This window comes from Drosophila teissieri, chromosome 3L (genome assembly GCF_016746235.2).
Source record: "Drosophila teissieri strain GT53w chromosome 3L, Prin_Dtei_1.1, whole genome shotgun sequence".
In the NCBI taxonomy this organism is placed as follows: Eukaryota; Metazoa; Arthropoda; class Insecta; order Diptera; family Drosophilidae; genus Drosophila; species Drosophila teissieri.
Genome location: NC_053031.1, coordinates 22,828,891 through 22,842,024, shown reverse-complemented (window position 1 = coordinate 22,842,024; position 13,134 = coordinate 22,828,891). Strand labels below are relative to the sequence as shown.

The window sequence follows — 13,134 nt, the reverse complement described above, 5'->3', positions numbered from 1 at the left end:
ATGCAACGCCCATCTGTGAGAAGCGCTCGTTGGAACTGATGCACATACATAAATTCCGCTCGGTGGTTTTCAAAATGCATTAAGGCTTCCTGCAGCTTCTCCGTATCAGTCCCCATCTCGCACCCCACCGCGCACATGCTGACCTCCCTGTTTGAACTCGGCTAAGCTAATCAAGGGCTGAGCCAACAATTTACTTAGCCCCGACCTCCGGCCCTAACGGATGGTAGTGGCACCTCCTTCCCCTATTCTCACCCTCCGCTTCCGCCAAAATTTCCATCATATCAGCTCTGACTTTGGCTGTTTTAGTGTGAAGCTCTTTACATCCTTACGCTACGATTCGTATGGTTTGGTTTGGTTTCGTCTGTTCGCCGCCTCATGCATAAACCAATTTGCTTTGCATAAGCAGCGGGCAGGCATAGGGGGTTTTTGGGGGATTCCCCAGAGATACTCTCCAATTGCAGCAATTTTCCTACTTCACTTTATGCATTTATGCGCCTTTGTCTGCGGCCGCTCCTCTTCTTTTTTCCGGCTGTATTCCCTGCATTTGTAGCTGCAGCTCATCGTCTGCCTCGTTGGGTCATTAATTTGAAAGCGAACACCTTCAGAACCACCTCCGTCCGGTCCGGGATCCGCTCCGCTTCTCCCCTCCCTCGATCCAGCCGGTCAATCAGCCGGAGCGACCCCGGATCGAGTGGTCAGCAGACCCCGTTCACGTTCTTAACACCATTTCCCCAATGAGAAATTAGGAAATTGCATTTGCTGGCCAAAGCGAGACGGCAGCGATGTAACGGAGTTTACGCGATGCACTCCGATGCGGCTCCAGGCTCTAACCCGTCGAAGATTTCCTATCGGCCCTGCGGCTAGTGGCCAGAGTGGGTCCTCGACAGCTGGAAATTGCCAAAATGTAAATTCTGATATGCCCGGCAGGCAGGGCAGGCATATAAATTTATTGCCCACGTACGTGGGAGCCCCATGCCCCCCATAATCATCACCATCATCATGGCCAGGGAAATGATCATAGAACCGGCTGTTTGGAACCCTGAAATATTCATAATCAACGCGGCATTAGCTGTGGCTGCGTTTTTATTTCGTTTATTTCGTTTTTGGCCTCTGCCGGAGCTCATCAATGAATCAGCAACGGAGCTTGTGGCATAATTGGGGTTATGTTTTAGTTATGAGCTCGTGAGCAGGGCACGGATGATTTGTGAAGGAGTGGTATAATGGAGTGACCCCATATAGGTGGTGTTTTCTAAAACATCCCCACTGGCAGCTGCTCTTATTTTAAATCGATACATCTCCAATGGCGCAGACCGTACCGGGCTAATGCGCTCCTTCTTGCACCGTCTTGCACCGTCTTGCACCGTCTTGCACAGTCTTGCATTCGGGTTTCCCTGCTGGGTGGAGCGACAATAACAGCCATTAAGTGCGACCAACACGTAACCGGGCAATAAACAAGCGTGACAAATGATGCTGCTAAATGAAAGTTGATTGCCGGTTGACGGCCACACCTGTTTCGACTGCTGTCCGGAGCGCAGGAGCAGGACATCCCCGATTCCGTGCAGCACAACCGTCAAAATTGTCAGAGACATCGAAAAGAAAGCACGAGCGTGAAATGGCCGCGAAATATTTCCTGCTCTCCCTCCCCCAGCTCCTGTGTCGGCCCCATTAATAATGATGGCGGCGACAAAATGGCCGCCGTCTGTCCTTTGATGTCACGTGTCGGAAATGCGTGTGATTCCTGCGACAGGACATCGAGTCGGAAGCGAGCCGGGCACAGAGGTGACGCTGGGCACAACCGGTTTGTTTTTCCCAACTTGGATCTCGCTGTTTTCCATTCAAACTGCAATGTTGCCGTGCTGGCGATGGAAGATAAACGATGAAGTTCATAGCTCGCAGTGGGATATCCGACTGAGTGCGTTGAATTAAAACAGTGTAAGATGTAACAAGCGTCCTTCGGAATATTCGTTCCATGATTTCTCTTAAAATAGCGCCTTTAAACGAGATAAGTCAAGTCTCTTCCCCTCCATCTAGGCAACTCATAACTTTACCACGGTTATTTAAAAACTTCCTCAGGTTGTCAGGCACAGACCTTAGTGTCTGGTTGGTCCTGGCCAACCGTTCCCTCGCCGGGCAGCAAGCAAATTACTAATTGGCTAGCAAAACGCTCCGGTTGTTGTCCAACAAACAACGACAACGACATGGTCCTCTGGGTGGAACTTTCAGGGGATGCCATACGAAGGTGGCACACATAGCACACAAGCTTCATTAACTCAAACTATGCTGCATTTTGCGATTATCAAATTGTCTTTACACACATGGAGCCAACGATTGGAGCAGAGCTGAGCAGAGTGGCGGGGTGGCGGGTTTGTCTGGTCTGATGTGGTCCAGGGCGGGTTCGAAAGGGAAACTCTGATGACTGCTGATGGCAAATAGCAAGTGGAAAAGCTGGCCAGGACCTGGACGACAACCGCAGAAATATGAAGCGCATGTTGCAGCAGGATGAGTGGGAAATCCCCGAAATGCTTCGGGATATTTTGTTGAGCAAACAACCATGCAAAAATGTTTTCGAAACTACGGAGCGACGGTACCCTGCCTCGAACGATGGACATCTGAAAGACTAGTGTGCTGGCGACGGGGCAGATAATGCGGAATGACAAACTGCCGTACTGGACCAGACCAGTCCGGACATCGACTGGCCGCATTATCACACCTGACGGTGATTAGAGACTCGACAACAGCGAAGCTCTTGAATTTCATGTGTTGCAGCGATTGATAGGAAGTCCGGGCTGATCAAGAGCTCGGATTGATGGCAGAGGTCAGGGGGGACTAAAGAGAGGCAGCTCAGTGGGGAGTGGGGTCTCCAGATGTCCTGACCATTTGCAATTAGCCTGTCGCAGGGAAAACTTCCTCCGGTTACCGGGGCCTAATGAACTCCCAAGGAACACGAGTTCCAAGTTTCGTCGGTATCCCCTTCCATAAAATCCAGTGGAGTAAGCCAAACAAATCAAAACTTTTGCTAATGCTGGATGTGGGTCATTGTTTCGGATTGCATCTAAACTTCCGCACGCTCGCTGTTGGTATGCAAATATTTTCCGTTTAATTAACGAATAAAAACTAGCTGGCAACGGTGAAGGGTAGATGGATAGGGGAATGCGCTAGTGTGGCAGGAACTGTCGCTGCAGATTAAAATAAATTACTTAGAAATTTATCATTCGAATCTGGAGCTGGAGCCGGAGCCAACAACAACTTGACACAGTTGCAAAACTTGGCAAGAAAGTGGAGCTTTGGGTCAGTTTTCCTGTGTATGCGAGCCATAATTAATCATAATAAAAGCCAGGGCGAGGAGGGCCACTAGGAGCCTGGAATTAGTCAGAGAGGCGTGGAAAAAACCACAATTTCCCAGCATTTTCTTTGCCATTAAAATAAATGAGCCAATTAAGCTGCGGCCCAGGCGCCTGTGGCCCACCTGATGAGGGTGTGCGGAGTGATCCAGGTCGCAAATCCGACCTCGGATTTGGCTGGCTCCAGGTGTTGAGCATCATCATCAGTGGCGCAGATTAGGCTGATATGGCTCAGGGTGTTTTTACCAATTTACGCGCTGCTGCTAAAAATTTATTCATGCCTCCCTTCAGCACGACCCTGATTGGGATTGGGATTGGGATTCGGATTGGGTGGTGGTCGTTGGACTTGTTGACTGCGGTTACGTCGATCGAAAGCTCGCTGGTGATGAAACTGAAGGAGCCGCTAATTTCTAGCACGTTGTCAGCGCAACAACAAAGGCAATCAAAAGTTTATTCAGCTTAACTTCTAAATTTCTTACGGTGTTTTTAAATACGTCACTCGAAGATATGTTTGATGTTGCTTAAAACACCGTGGGACCTTCACAGCACGGTTTTCTAAGAAATCTATTCGCGTACCCTGCTAGAGAAGCCGATAAAAAATCCGCGGGAAGATTAACACAAACCTGCCCGTTATTTGTGCCAGTCACTGCGTCCAAATATTGGCACACCTTCAGCATTTCTAAGGTAGCCACAATTTACGTACTTACGATTTTAGCGAGTAAATACAACTTTCCATGAGATGGTAATTTAGAAGTTTGTAAATTGAATTGGAATGGGAAAACCACAAGTGGTACTGATATAGAACCATATTTGTTGGCGATGCAGCTGCTTAGCTAATCACTGTTTTTCAGTTCCATCAAGCGTTTGATTAATCTTGATGTTTCTAGTTTTTACTGAATCGGCACGATATGCGCATTTTTTGATCTGGCTTCTATAATGTTTCCTCCCCGTTTTCACCCCTCCAACCAAAAGAACAACTATCGCGTTTCTCTTGTCGCTAGCTTTATTGTCAACCTTAAACTACCAGTGCTGCAGCTAAAACGAAACTACGACTAATTAGAGATCTGGCACGTAACCAGAGACAAATCATGCGGCATCTGTTGGCCCTCTTTGACTGCGGCCCCATCGACCACTGCAGCCACCTGCTTCGCATTTGCAAGTGACTCCTGGCACCTCCATTGTAGCTCCTCGGACGCGGCAGCCCGAGAAACCGCAAAGGCGCTGCCGGCACCCAACAGCGATCCGGCCGCAACATCCGACCAGTGGTGTTTGTAGTCCATGACCCGGCTGATGGCCACGAACCAGGCGAGAGCCACGCAGGCCAGCTGCAGTACAGGACTGAGCAGGGATCCAGACAGCGGCCAGCGGCGGCGGCGCAGGTGCAGTGCCACAAACACCAGGCCATAGAAGGCCATGGCGGAGTGGCCGCTGGGAAAGGACACGTTTACGTCCCGAATCATTTCCTCGGTGGCTTGGGACAGATTGGGCTGGCACTCGTAGTCTGTGTGGTATTTCAGGGCACCTCTGTGCGACGCATCTGAGCAGCTAGTGCCGTCCAGAAATTGAGGACTGCACACTGCGAAGAAGTGGGGCCTCAGTCGCCCGACTGCCTGCTTTCCGATTCCTTTGAGTAGGTCGTTGAATACGTAGCCGTAAAGGAACCAGCGCACGGTGTTGTACACCGGCCATAGTGTTCCCCAGGGAGCACTGTCTTTCCGGTGGCTGAGAAAGCTTTCAAGGACGACGAGACTGATCAGTGGAAGGTACAGTCCCAGCCAGTGAAGCAGCATGGGGCTCACTGTGTTTTCGCGGTATGGATACATCAAGGACTCGTCATCACAGAAGAAACCACGCTTCGTCGGAGGCCCCCAAATGCGGCCGAAGTTCTCCACCAGGACAATAAGTAGACCCAACAGCACCAGGTCCACCAAGAGGCGGATGGGGGGGCGGAGCCTTAAACTGGAGCTCATTTTTAATGCTCGACCCGCGTTCCGTGCGACCGATTCAACGGTTCAGTAGTCACTGACTAGTAAATTGAGTTGAAGTCGAACATCAGCCCCCAGCAATCTGGGCTCGGACGCAGTCACCTCGGATTATTATTAAACAATTCGTACTGTTGCGGCTGATTGTATTATTATTAAGCCCCAGCCAGAAAGGGGCTTGGGCTGACGTCGCAACTATGTATTTCTCGTTGTATGGAAACGCCGGGTCGGCAAAACAAAGTACGCACCATCGGTCGATCTTGCTGTTCTACGGCCTTATCAGCTACCAGCTATCAGCCTGTTGCCACGCACGTGCTGGCGCTGTAACCACTACCCTCTCCCAGTCTGGCCCTGAAGTAACTTGCGCAAAACACGCGAGTTGCTGTTTACTGCGGATCCGAAATCTCAGGCTTACGTAGGCCGCAGATAGAGAAAGCCCCTAAAAGCTCTGCAAAAGCTCCGCTCAAGCCCTCTCTGCGGTTCTCTTCCACCTTTATTAATTGCTGGGTCAGGGGTTCATTCAAATCATATTAATATCGCCGGATTCATGGGTTGGGATCTCCAATTGAATAAAATTGTATGAGAAATTTCTATGGTGCCTTCTCACGATCGTTGTAGAGTATTTCGGGAGAAGCTGACCTCTTCGACTTATATAGTGACGCAGCACAAAATCATCAAAATCGTTGATGAGTAATGGCCAACACACATTCCAAACGATACCAGTAGCCCATGCAGTCAGGTATGACGCACTGTGCGAAAATCGAGTCAATGAAAGCCCAAATTGAAAATGTACAGATGAGGTCGTAAAAATAGTTTGCTATTTTGCAACATGCATATGCAACTACTAACATATTTTTGTTTGAAAAAAATGCTTAGAAAAACATTTACAAGTCTTAATATTTATTTCCGAAACTACGTAAGCAATAATAATCGTCGAGAAATTTGTATGTCATAAGGAATGAACGGGTACACACAAAAATAGACATGATAGATAAATTAGTCACGAAAAATAGTTGTAAGCGGAAAGCGGAGAAACCGTTTCATTATGTATAATAAAATAAATAATAAAATAGAAAATTTCCAATATTAAAGATTCCAATATTAAAAAGAACTTACTATTCACGTGGCCACAAATGTAAGTGATCGTCTAAATGCGAAATAATGTGTACTTAGAACAAATAAGCGAGTAAGCCTACAATGGAAGCTGCCTAAACAACGCAGTGCGATACATTCATAGTACTTATTTATTTTTAGAGTACCAATTAAAATACATACAGTTAATAATACTATGACTTATACTTAGATGAGATTGCAGGAACAGACTCACATGAGCCATACATAAATATGGGTGACCTCTATATAGTTACTATGCTCTACAACTACTACAGATTTAATTCGTACTGAAAGGTCGACTAATCTTTATTGCTACCTTTGGAATGTTTCGAATTTACATTGCCGCGAAAGTATGTTTTCCGCCCTACACCTTCGAGCAGTACTGATCCACGCTGAAGCTGTTGTTCGCCGAGTACGGCGGGGGTGTGGTGGGACAGACCTCCTCCTGAAGCGTGGCTGCTGTGTCTTCCCTCCTCAGACCTACGCTTAGAATATGGCTTGCCCCGTCGTCGAACATCCTTGCTATATAGTGGGCGGTAATTAGAGCGCCGGTCACACCAAGTAGCGATCCGGAAAGGACGTCGGACCAGTGGTGCCAGTGGTCCATCACGCGACTGAGGGCCGTGTACCAGGCTACCATCACCATCGCGAACTGCACAAAGTGCCGGGTCAGCTTCGATCCCCGCCAGGTGATCTTCCGCTGCAGGTAGAGCGCCACATAAATCATGGCGTAGAAAGCCATACTAGAGTGCCCGCTGGGAAAGCTGAGGCGGGCCTGGCGCACGTCCTCCACAGAGAAGCCCTCTCCGGCGCACTCGTAGTTCTCCACGTAGCGGTGCTGGTTAACCGGATCGGAGCACATGCTCCCATCCGCCATCTGCGGCTGGCAAACGGCCAGGAAGTGCGGTCGCAGGCGTCCAATGGTGTACTTGCCCACCTCGGTGGCGTCGAAGGTGAGCAGCAGGCCAAAGCAGAAGTAGGTGGACTGGCGGCCCAGCTCCACGTACCACGTGGACACCCTCCAGCCAAGCAGGTCCACCGTGGCCGAGATGTCTCCGGCGCGCAGGTGGCTTACGTACTCCACCACCACAAGGACCAGGACCGGCAGAAGGCCCACGATCAGGCCGAGCATCACAGGCGTAATGGTGTTGTCCTGGAACGGATAGCTGATACTCTCGTCGTCGCAGAAGAAGCCGCGTCGCACGGGATCCACCGCGAACTCGTACACGCAGATGGGAATGACGAGCACCACCACCACCAAGAGCTCCAAGAGAAGGCGCTGCGTCATCCGGCGTTCAGAAGACGCTGGCGTGGAGCCGCCGGCAGAGACGGATACAGATGCCGGCATCGAGACTGTTGCGGACTGATCTTCGGGCGCGTCGCGCATTTCACTGGCTTAATTATTTAATATTCCAAATGGCCTTTCTGCCTGCTGGCAATTAGCTTTTCGATTCGTTTGGTTGTTTTCCCGCCGGGTCGGTGGTTTCGTCGGGTTCGTTGTCAGTGGCTGACTGAGTTGGCGTCGTTTGGGTAACGTTCTTTTAATTTAACGCTCATTTAATAGGCGGCACTCTCCCGATATTCGGCATTGTTTTTGGCTCCCCAGCGCTCTCCTGTTTATCAATTCTCTGCGTCAGAGCAGATTGTTTATGGCCTATTTTATGGTAGTTAGCCGTCTACGGGGATCTAATTATGGCTGCGGTTCTTCATTTGTCCAGATTACCCACACTGAAACACTGAAATAAAACATCGGATCGATTAAAATTATTTACATAAGATATGACCCATATATAGAGCAGTCAAAAATGAATATTAATCAAATTTTAATATGTATAAATGAGATCTCCATTGACCCCGATTCTGCCCAGTGTACTGCTCAAACAAGCTCAAGATCAGTTTGATAAGATAAATTCGAGTGTGCATGATAGTCGCGAAAGCTTCTTTAGTGCCTGATCATTGCAATTCAGCGCCTTTTGAGATTGCTCACTTGCTCTCTTGGTATCTAGTTGATATTTGCTAAGGGTTTCTATCTTGGTACCTTGGTAAGCTTCGACGGAGCGGCAGAGCATCGATAAGACCGGGTCAATAAGCAGTTCTTTAGGAGTGACTAACAGCTTACTCATTAAATGGCATTCTATTGTGCTAGGGCAGCCAGCCGATGAATAGGCGCGTCTTCGCGAGATTCGCATTATCGGGAACGTAGACTGTCAGCTCCGCTTGGATGGAGCGCCGTACTCGAGCACTCGCTAATCTCCGCCCAAGAATGGCCCCCATTGTGGCCGCTCTTCTGCTTCCAAGACTCTGATCTGTATGACATCCCTGTTGGGAGCAGGGAAAGGGGGAGTGTCTCCTGAACATGTACACAAAGTTTAACTGTCAATTACATTAAAAAATGGAAAACCGTCAAAGCGGGCACCAAATCATCCCCAGAGTCGCCGTCTTGGCTTCGGGCACACTCACTCGCTTTGATATTTGTATTCACAGTCGCATTCATAGTGGGACGTCAAATGGCGCGACCTTTAATTGAATGAATAAGCGACATATGATTGAATTAAGGCGGCCTGCCTCTGTGAGTATGCATCTCTGCCCCTCCCACAAATACCACTACCCATACTGAGCATATTTATTTGAACCGTATGCTTGTTGGAGCTTACTGGAGCTCGGACAACGGCTCCACCATGGGGCTTACGCGCAGATAGTTCTTTAAGTACGGCATGCTGGTACTTTAAAGAGTCCTGTGAACTTTGAGCTAGGTAACTATTACACTTTTAATGGGTCCTTTACGATTGCTGCTTGATTATATGTCATCACGTTTCTGTTTTCATTGCCACTAAGACGTACTGCGCCGTATAATTAAATAATTATTCACCTTTACGGCAAATTAATTGTTTAACGACGCTCACAACCGACTTCTGGAACTCGTTCAACCCCGACCTGCAAACTTCTAGGCGCCGCTTCTCGCTTGCGACTGAATGAAACCAGACTTTGTAAACAAATCTAAAGAGCGTTTCTTGTACCGGCGGACGTATCAAAAGAGCGGGAGAAGCCCCATTAAGGCAGCGACAGAGAGAGGCGGCTGTGCACGCTGGTCAGCTGCCATATCAGAAGGTGGCGATCGCCAACAACTCGATGAGTAGTGGATCGTAAGCGGCGAAGGGTTCGGAACTCGGCTATGTCGAATCTGAGTATTCCAGATGCACTTGAAAGTTGCTTACCGAATTGGGATAGACTCGATCTTAAAAAGTTTAATAATACGCTTAACATTTAAGTCCAGCTCCGGTTAGAGTTTGGACATCACAGTATATAATATGTGCATAAGCCAAATAGGTAACTTGCGTTTGTTTCGCTTGGACGAAATATTAGCGAACTTGTTTTTAGGGAACCCTACTTTACAGCACTACTAGGTCAATACCAATTTAAGCACACTCGTGTATTTAGTGATTCGTTTAGTATTTGACGTAAAAAAAAAATAAATGTTTCGGTGCTAGAATACAGACTTTGCATCAAGATAAAGCATAAAGTTCTATTAAAATCCGATTACCTAAAACGATACACCCCATAAACCAAACACAAACTAGTTGCATTCACACGTAATAATACTTTTATTAACTAGAACTAGCTATCTAGGAACGCCAACACATCGAACATCAGTAGCCGTAAGTGGCTCTGTTGTAGTACCCCGCATAGCCGTAGATCTGTTCATTTCTTGGCATTGGACGGCGTTTTACTCGCACCTCCACAAATAGGTGGGCCACATAGACCGTTGCAAAAAAGGCCATCCACCCACCGAGAGCAGCTCCCGCTGCCACATCCGTTAGGTGGTTCTGGTAGGTGGAGATGCGCTCCCAACAAACCATCAAGGCCAGCAAGCCACATGCCAGTTGTAGGGAGGCTCGCACTAATCGCAGACACGGAGCAAACAGTCTGGCCTGTGCATAGAAAATTAGAAAGCCCATGGCGTAGCAAGTGGTGGAAACGAACCCGCTGGGGAAGGAGTGGCGCACCAGAGCGAGCAGATCCAGCGGGGCGGCGAACTCCGTGCAGCTGAAGCTTTCGAGATAGAATGTGGAGTTTTCCGCGGTCAGGTCGGAGCAGCTTTCGCCGGCCTCCTCGCCCCACGTCGGCTGACAGACATCGAAGAAGTGGGGCCTCAGTCGGCCCGTCGAGTGCTTAGTCAGCCGAACCGCCACCAAGGTAAGGCCCAGACCGAATAGGTAAACGCCAATGGCCTTGTAGCACTCGCTGATGAATCTGGGGATGCGGACGCCGACGAAGACGAAGCGCTGCTTCAGCTCCATGGAGCTGGGCACCACAGCGGCCGAGAGCATCTCCACCACGAGCACAGACACCGCGGGCAGGGCCACCACTGCGATCGTAAGGTGGACCTTCGTCAGCCAGGGCTGGCGATAGGGATACTTCAGACTGGTATCGCTGCAGTGGAATCCCCGTTGTGCGGTGGGCAGCTGCAGGGGCAGCACCACCAAGGCCGCTCCATAGATCCCTAAGAGAATCAGGAAGTCAATGACCAGCCGGAAGAGGAGACGCGTGTTCGGGTTGCCGCACATTTTCACACTGAAGATTGAGCGGGTCGAAGCCATCGGATTCTTTCGACCTGGTTCGAGCTCATTTGCATTTCTATCAGTCCAGCGGTGTTTGGGATTACTAAACATGTAAACTTGTTTCACAAACCTTTGTGTTGCTTTTCCCTCCGATCGGGCGGTGGGTCTCATTCGGTTATCGAATGGTCAAGTATGCTACGACTCTGTAAATTTATTCTACAATCGGAAAAAGCATTCACTTAAGTTGGTGGGGGTTTTTTTAAATCCTTTGTTGATCTGTTACTACATTCCAAAACCAGAATAAGTTTTCAAGGATCTAATGCAAGGTTTGTTCTATTTATTAAGGTAACTAAGTTTAATGAACTTAATTTCTTGCGGATTATTTCAACCCAAGTTGTACACAAAGCATAGGCCTTAAGCCTTAATTGTATACGACTACAATTTGCTTCGCAATTAATGTCTTAATGACTTGTTTGTTTATTCGTATTTAAATTAAGTTAATTTACATTTTCAAAATTAGCAAATATTATTTTCTTTGATTGCCCCCGTCGAGCCGGCGTGATCATACTTTGTGTGACATTTTAGACAAAAGCAAGATAGCTGTAAATTTAGCAACCTATTTGCCATTGAATTGTTTTATTCCCCAGAATATTTATGTTGTAATATCATCGGAATGTGAATTTTTAAATATTAATAAAAGCCCCTCTGTTCTTTTTTCTTTTGTAGGTAAGCCCAAACTCCGGATATCTCCTCAATTGTAATATGAAGATTCGAAAGTATGCGAGGTCAGCATCATGTGTCAATAGATAAACCATTCTATTCTACCAGACCATTAGCCAATTTTCGATGCGCCATACCACCGACTGAAACGAGCTGAATGTTCGTATCGAACTTGAATATATTTATTTCACTAGAATACAGACAACAAAACAGGAATTCTGTGCAAGTCTTAGTTTGTGAGTGTGAGTATGTTTGTGGGCATTTCTAAGCTAGGTTTTGCTAATGGAATCCGGCCATGAGCTCAGGGCACGTAGCCGTAGTTGTGATAGGGCTGGGCGTATTGCGCCTGCGCCTGCGCCTGGGCGGGATGTGCCGCCAGATAGGGCAGCGTTCCAAAGGTATAGGCCGGCAGGGAGGGCGGCTGACCCGCTCCTGACGTGGACCCTCCTGCCTGCGACTTGGTGGAGCTCTTCGGTGAGACTTGCGGCTTGCGCAGCGTGTTGGCCGAGTAGCCAGCCTTCGGCCAGCGCTTGCCGGCAAACAAGTCGCCCACGTAGGCACTAGTAAGCCAGGCGAAAACGACGCCCAGTGCCGCCCCCGCTAAGACGTCGCTCCAGTGGTGGTAGTAGTCTATGATCCTGGTCAGCGAGACGTACCAGCCGAACATAACGAAGAGGAACTGCAGCAGATGCTTCAGCAGCTTGGTGACGCGCGTACTGAGCGCCACCTGCAGGTAAATGGCCAGGTAGAGCATAGCATACATGGCCATGCTAGCGTGGCCGCTGGGGAAGGACTGGTGGAGCTGTTTGAACTGGTAGTCGGTCATGTTGGCGTTGCTGCATGTGAAACTGTCGATGTAGCGTCCCAGATTCTGGGCGTCCTGGCAGCCGCTTCCGTTCGGCAGCATGGGCTGGCACACGGCGAAGAAGTGCGGTCGCAGGCGCCCGATGCACAGCTTCGTTAGCATCGTGGTGAACGTGACCATGGACAGGCCGTACAGGTAGAACATGGCCTGGCGGTACAGGACGCCCAGGCGGTGGGCGATCCGACAGCCATGCCTCTTGCCGTCCGCCTCCCTAAGCGGGCCACCGGGCAGCTGCCTAAATAACTCTACCACTGCGATCACGGCGGTGGGCACTCCGAGAACAATGGCGATGATCACCTTGGAGCCGATGGTGTCGTCGTGGAGCGGATAGCTGAGGGACTCGTCGCCACAGAAGAAGCCGCGCCGGAAGGGACGCCCCATCTTGTGGAGCAGCACACAGGCTACGCTGAGGGCCGCCCAGATCAGCAGGTCGCAAAGCCCGCGGGCCAGCTTTGAGTATTTGGACATGCCTGGGATTCACGTATTGCCCGTACAGCAGAACGACTATCGACTATCGACTCGACTCGAGTCGACTCGACCGGCTGGCAAACAGC

The 13,134-nt window shown here is 49.3% G+C and overlaps 4 protein-coding genes across 6 annotated transcripts; all 4 read right to left on the bottom strand.

The window, feature by feature from the left end:
* Positions 1–4,326: 4,326 nt before the first annotated feature.
* On the bottom strand, positions 4,327–5,379 carry LOC122617358 (putative phosphatidate phosphatase). The gene has a single exon (XM_043793198.1). The coding sequence runs from the start codon at positions 5,309–5,311 to the stop codon at positions 4,394–4,396; it is 918 nt and encodes a 305-aa protein (XP_043649133.1). The 5' UTR covers positions 5,312–5,379; the 3' UTR covers positions 4,327–4,393.
* A 1,338-nt stretch (positions 5,380–6,717) lies between these two features.
* Positions 6,718–9,866, bottom strand: LOC122615919 (putative phosphatidate phosphatase). 2 transcript variants are annotated; one of them, XM_043791096.1, is made up of 2 exons: positions 9,652–9,866; positions 6,718–8,172 (listed from the first exon to the last, which is right to left on the bottom strand). In XM_043791096.1, the coding sequence occupies exon 2, from the start codon at positions 7,821–7,823 to the stop codon at positions 6,801–6,803; it is 1,023 nt and encodes a 340-aa protein (XP_043647031.1). In that variant the 5' UTR covers positions 7,824–8,172; positions 9,652–9,866; the 3' UTR covers positions 6,718–6,800. The 2 variants fall into 2 exon arrangements, with proteins under 2 accessions (XP_043647031.1, XP_043647032.1); XM_043791097.1 differs by lacking the exon at positions 9,652–9,866 and adding an exon at positions 9,306–9,405.
* A 215-nt stretch (positions 9,867–10,081) lies between these two features.
* Positions 10,082–11,083, bottom strand: LOC122615921 (putative phosphatidate phosphatase). Of its 2 annotated transcripts, XM_043791100.1 has the most exons (2): positions 11,000–11,083; positions 10,082–10,937 (listed from the first exon to the last, which is right to left on the bottom strand). In XM_043791100.1, exon 2 carries the CDS (start codon positions 10,762–10,764, stop codon positions 10,084–10,086), a length of 681 nt encoding a protein of 226 aa, XP_043647035.1. In that variant the 5' UTR covers positions 10,765–10,937; positions 11,000–11,083; the 3' UTR covers positions 10,082–10,083. The 2 variants fall into 2 exon arrangements, with proteins under 2 accessions (XP_043647035.1, XP_043647034.1); XM_043791099.1 differs by having other exon boundaries at positions 10,082–11,001.
* Positions 11,084–11,918: 835 nt separating this feature from the next.
* On the bottom strand, positions 11,919–13,134 carry LOC122615918 (putative phosphatidate phosphatase). The gene has a single exon (XM_043791095.1). It carries the CDS (start codon positions 13,046–13,048, stop codon positions 12,017–12,019), a length of 1,032 nt encoding a protein of 343 aa, XP_043647030.1. The 5' UTR covers positions 13,049–13,134; the 3' UTR covers positions 11,919–12,016.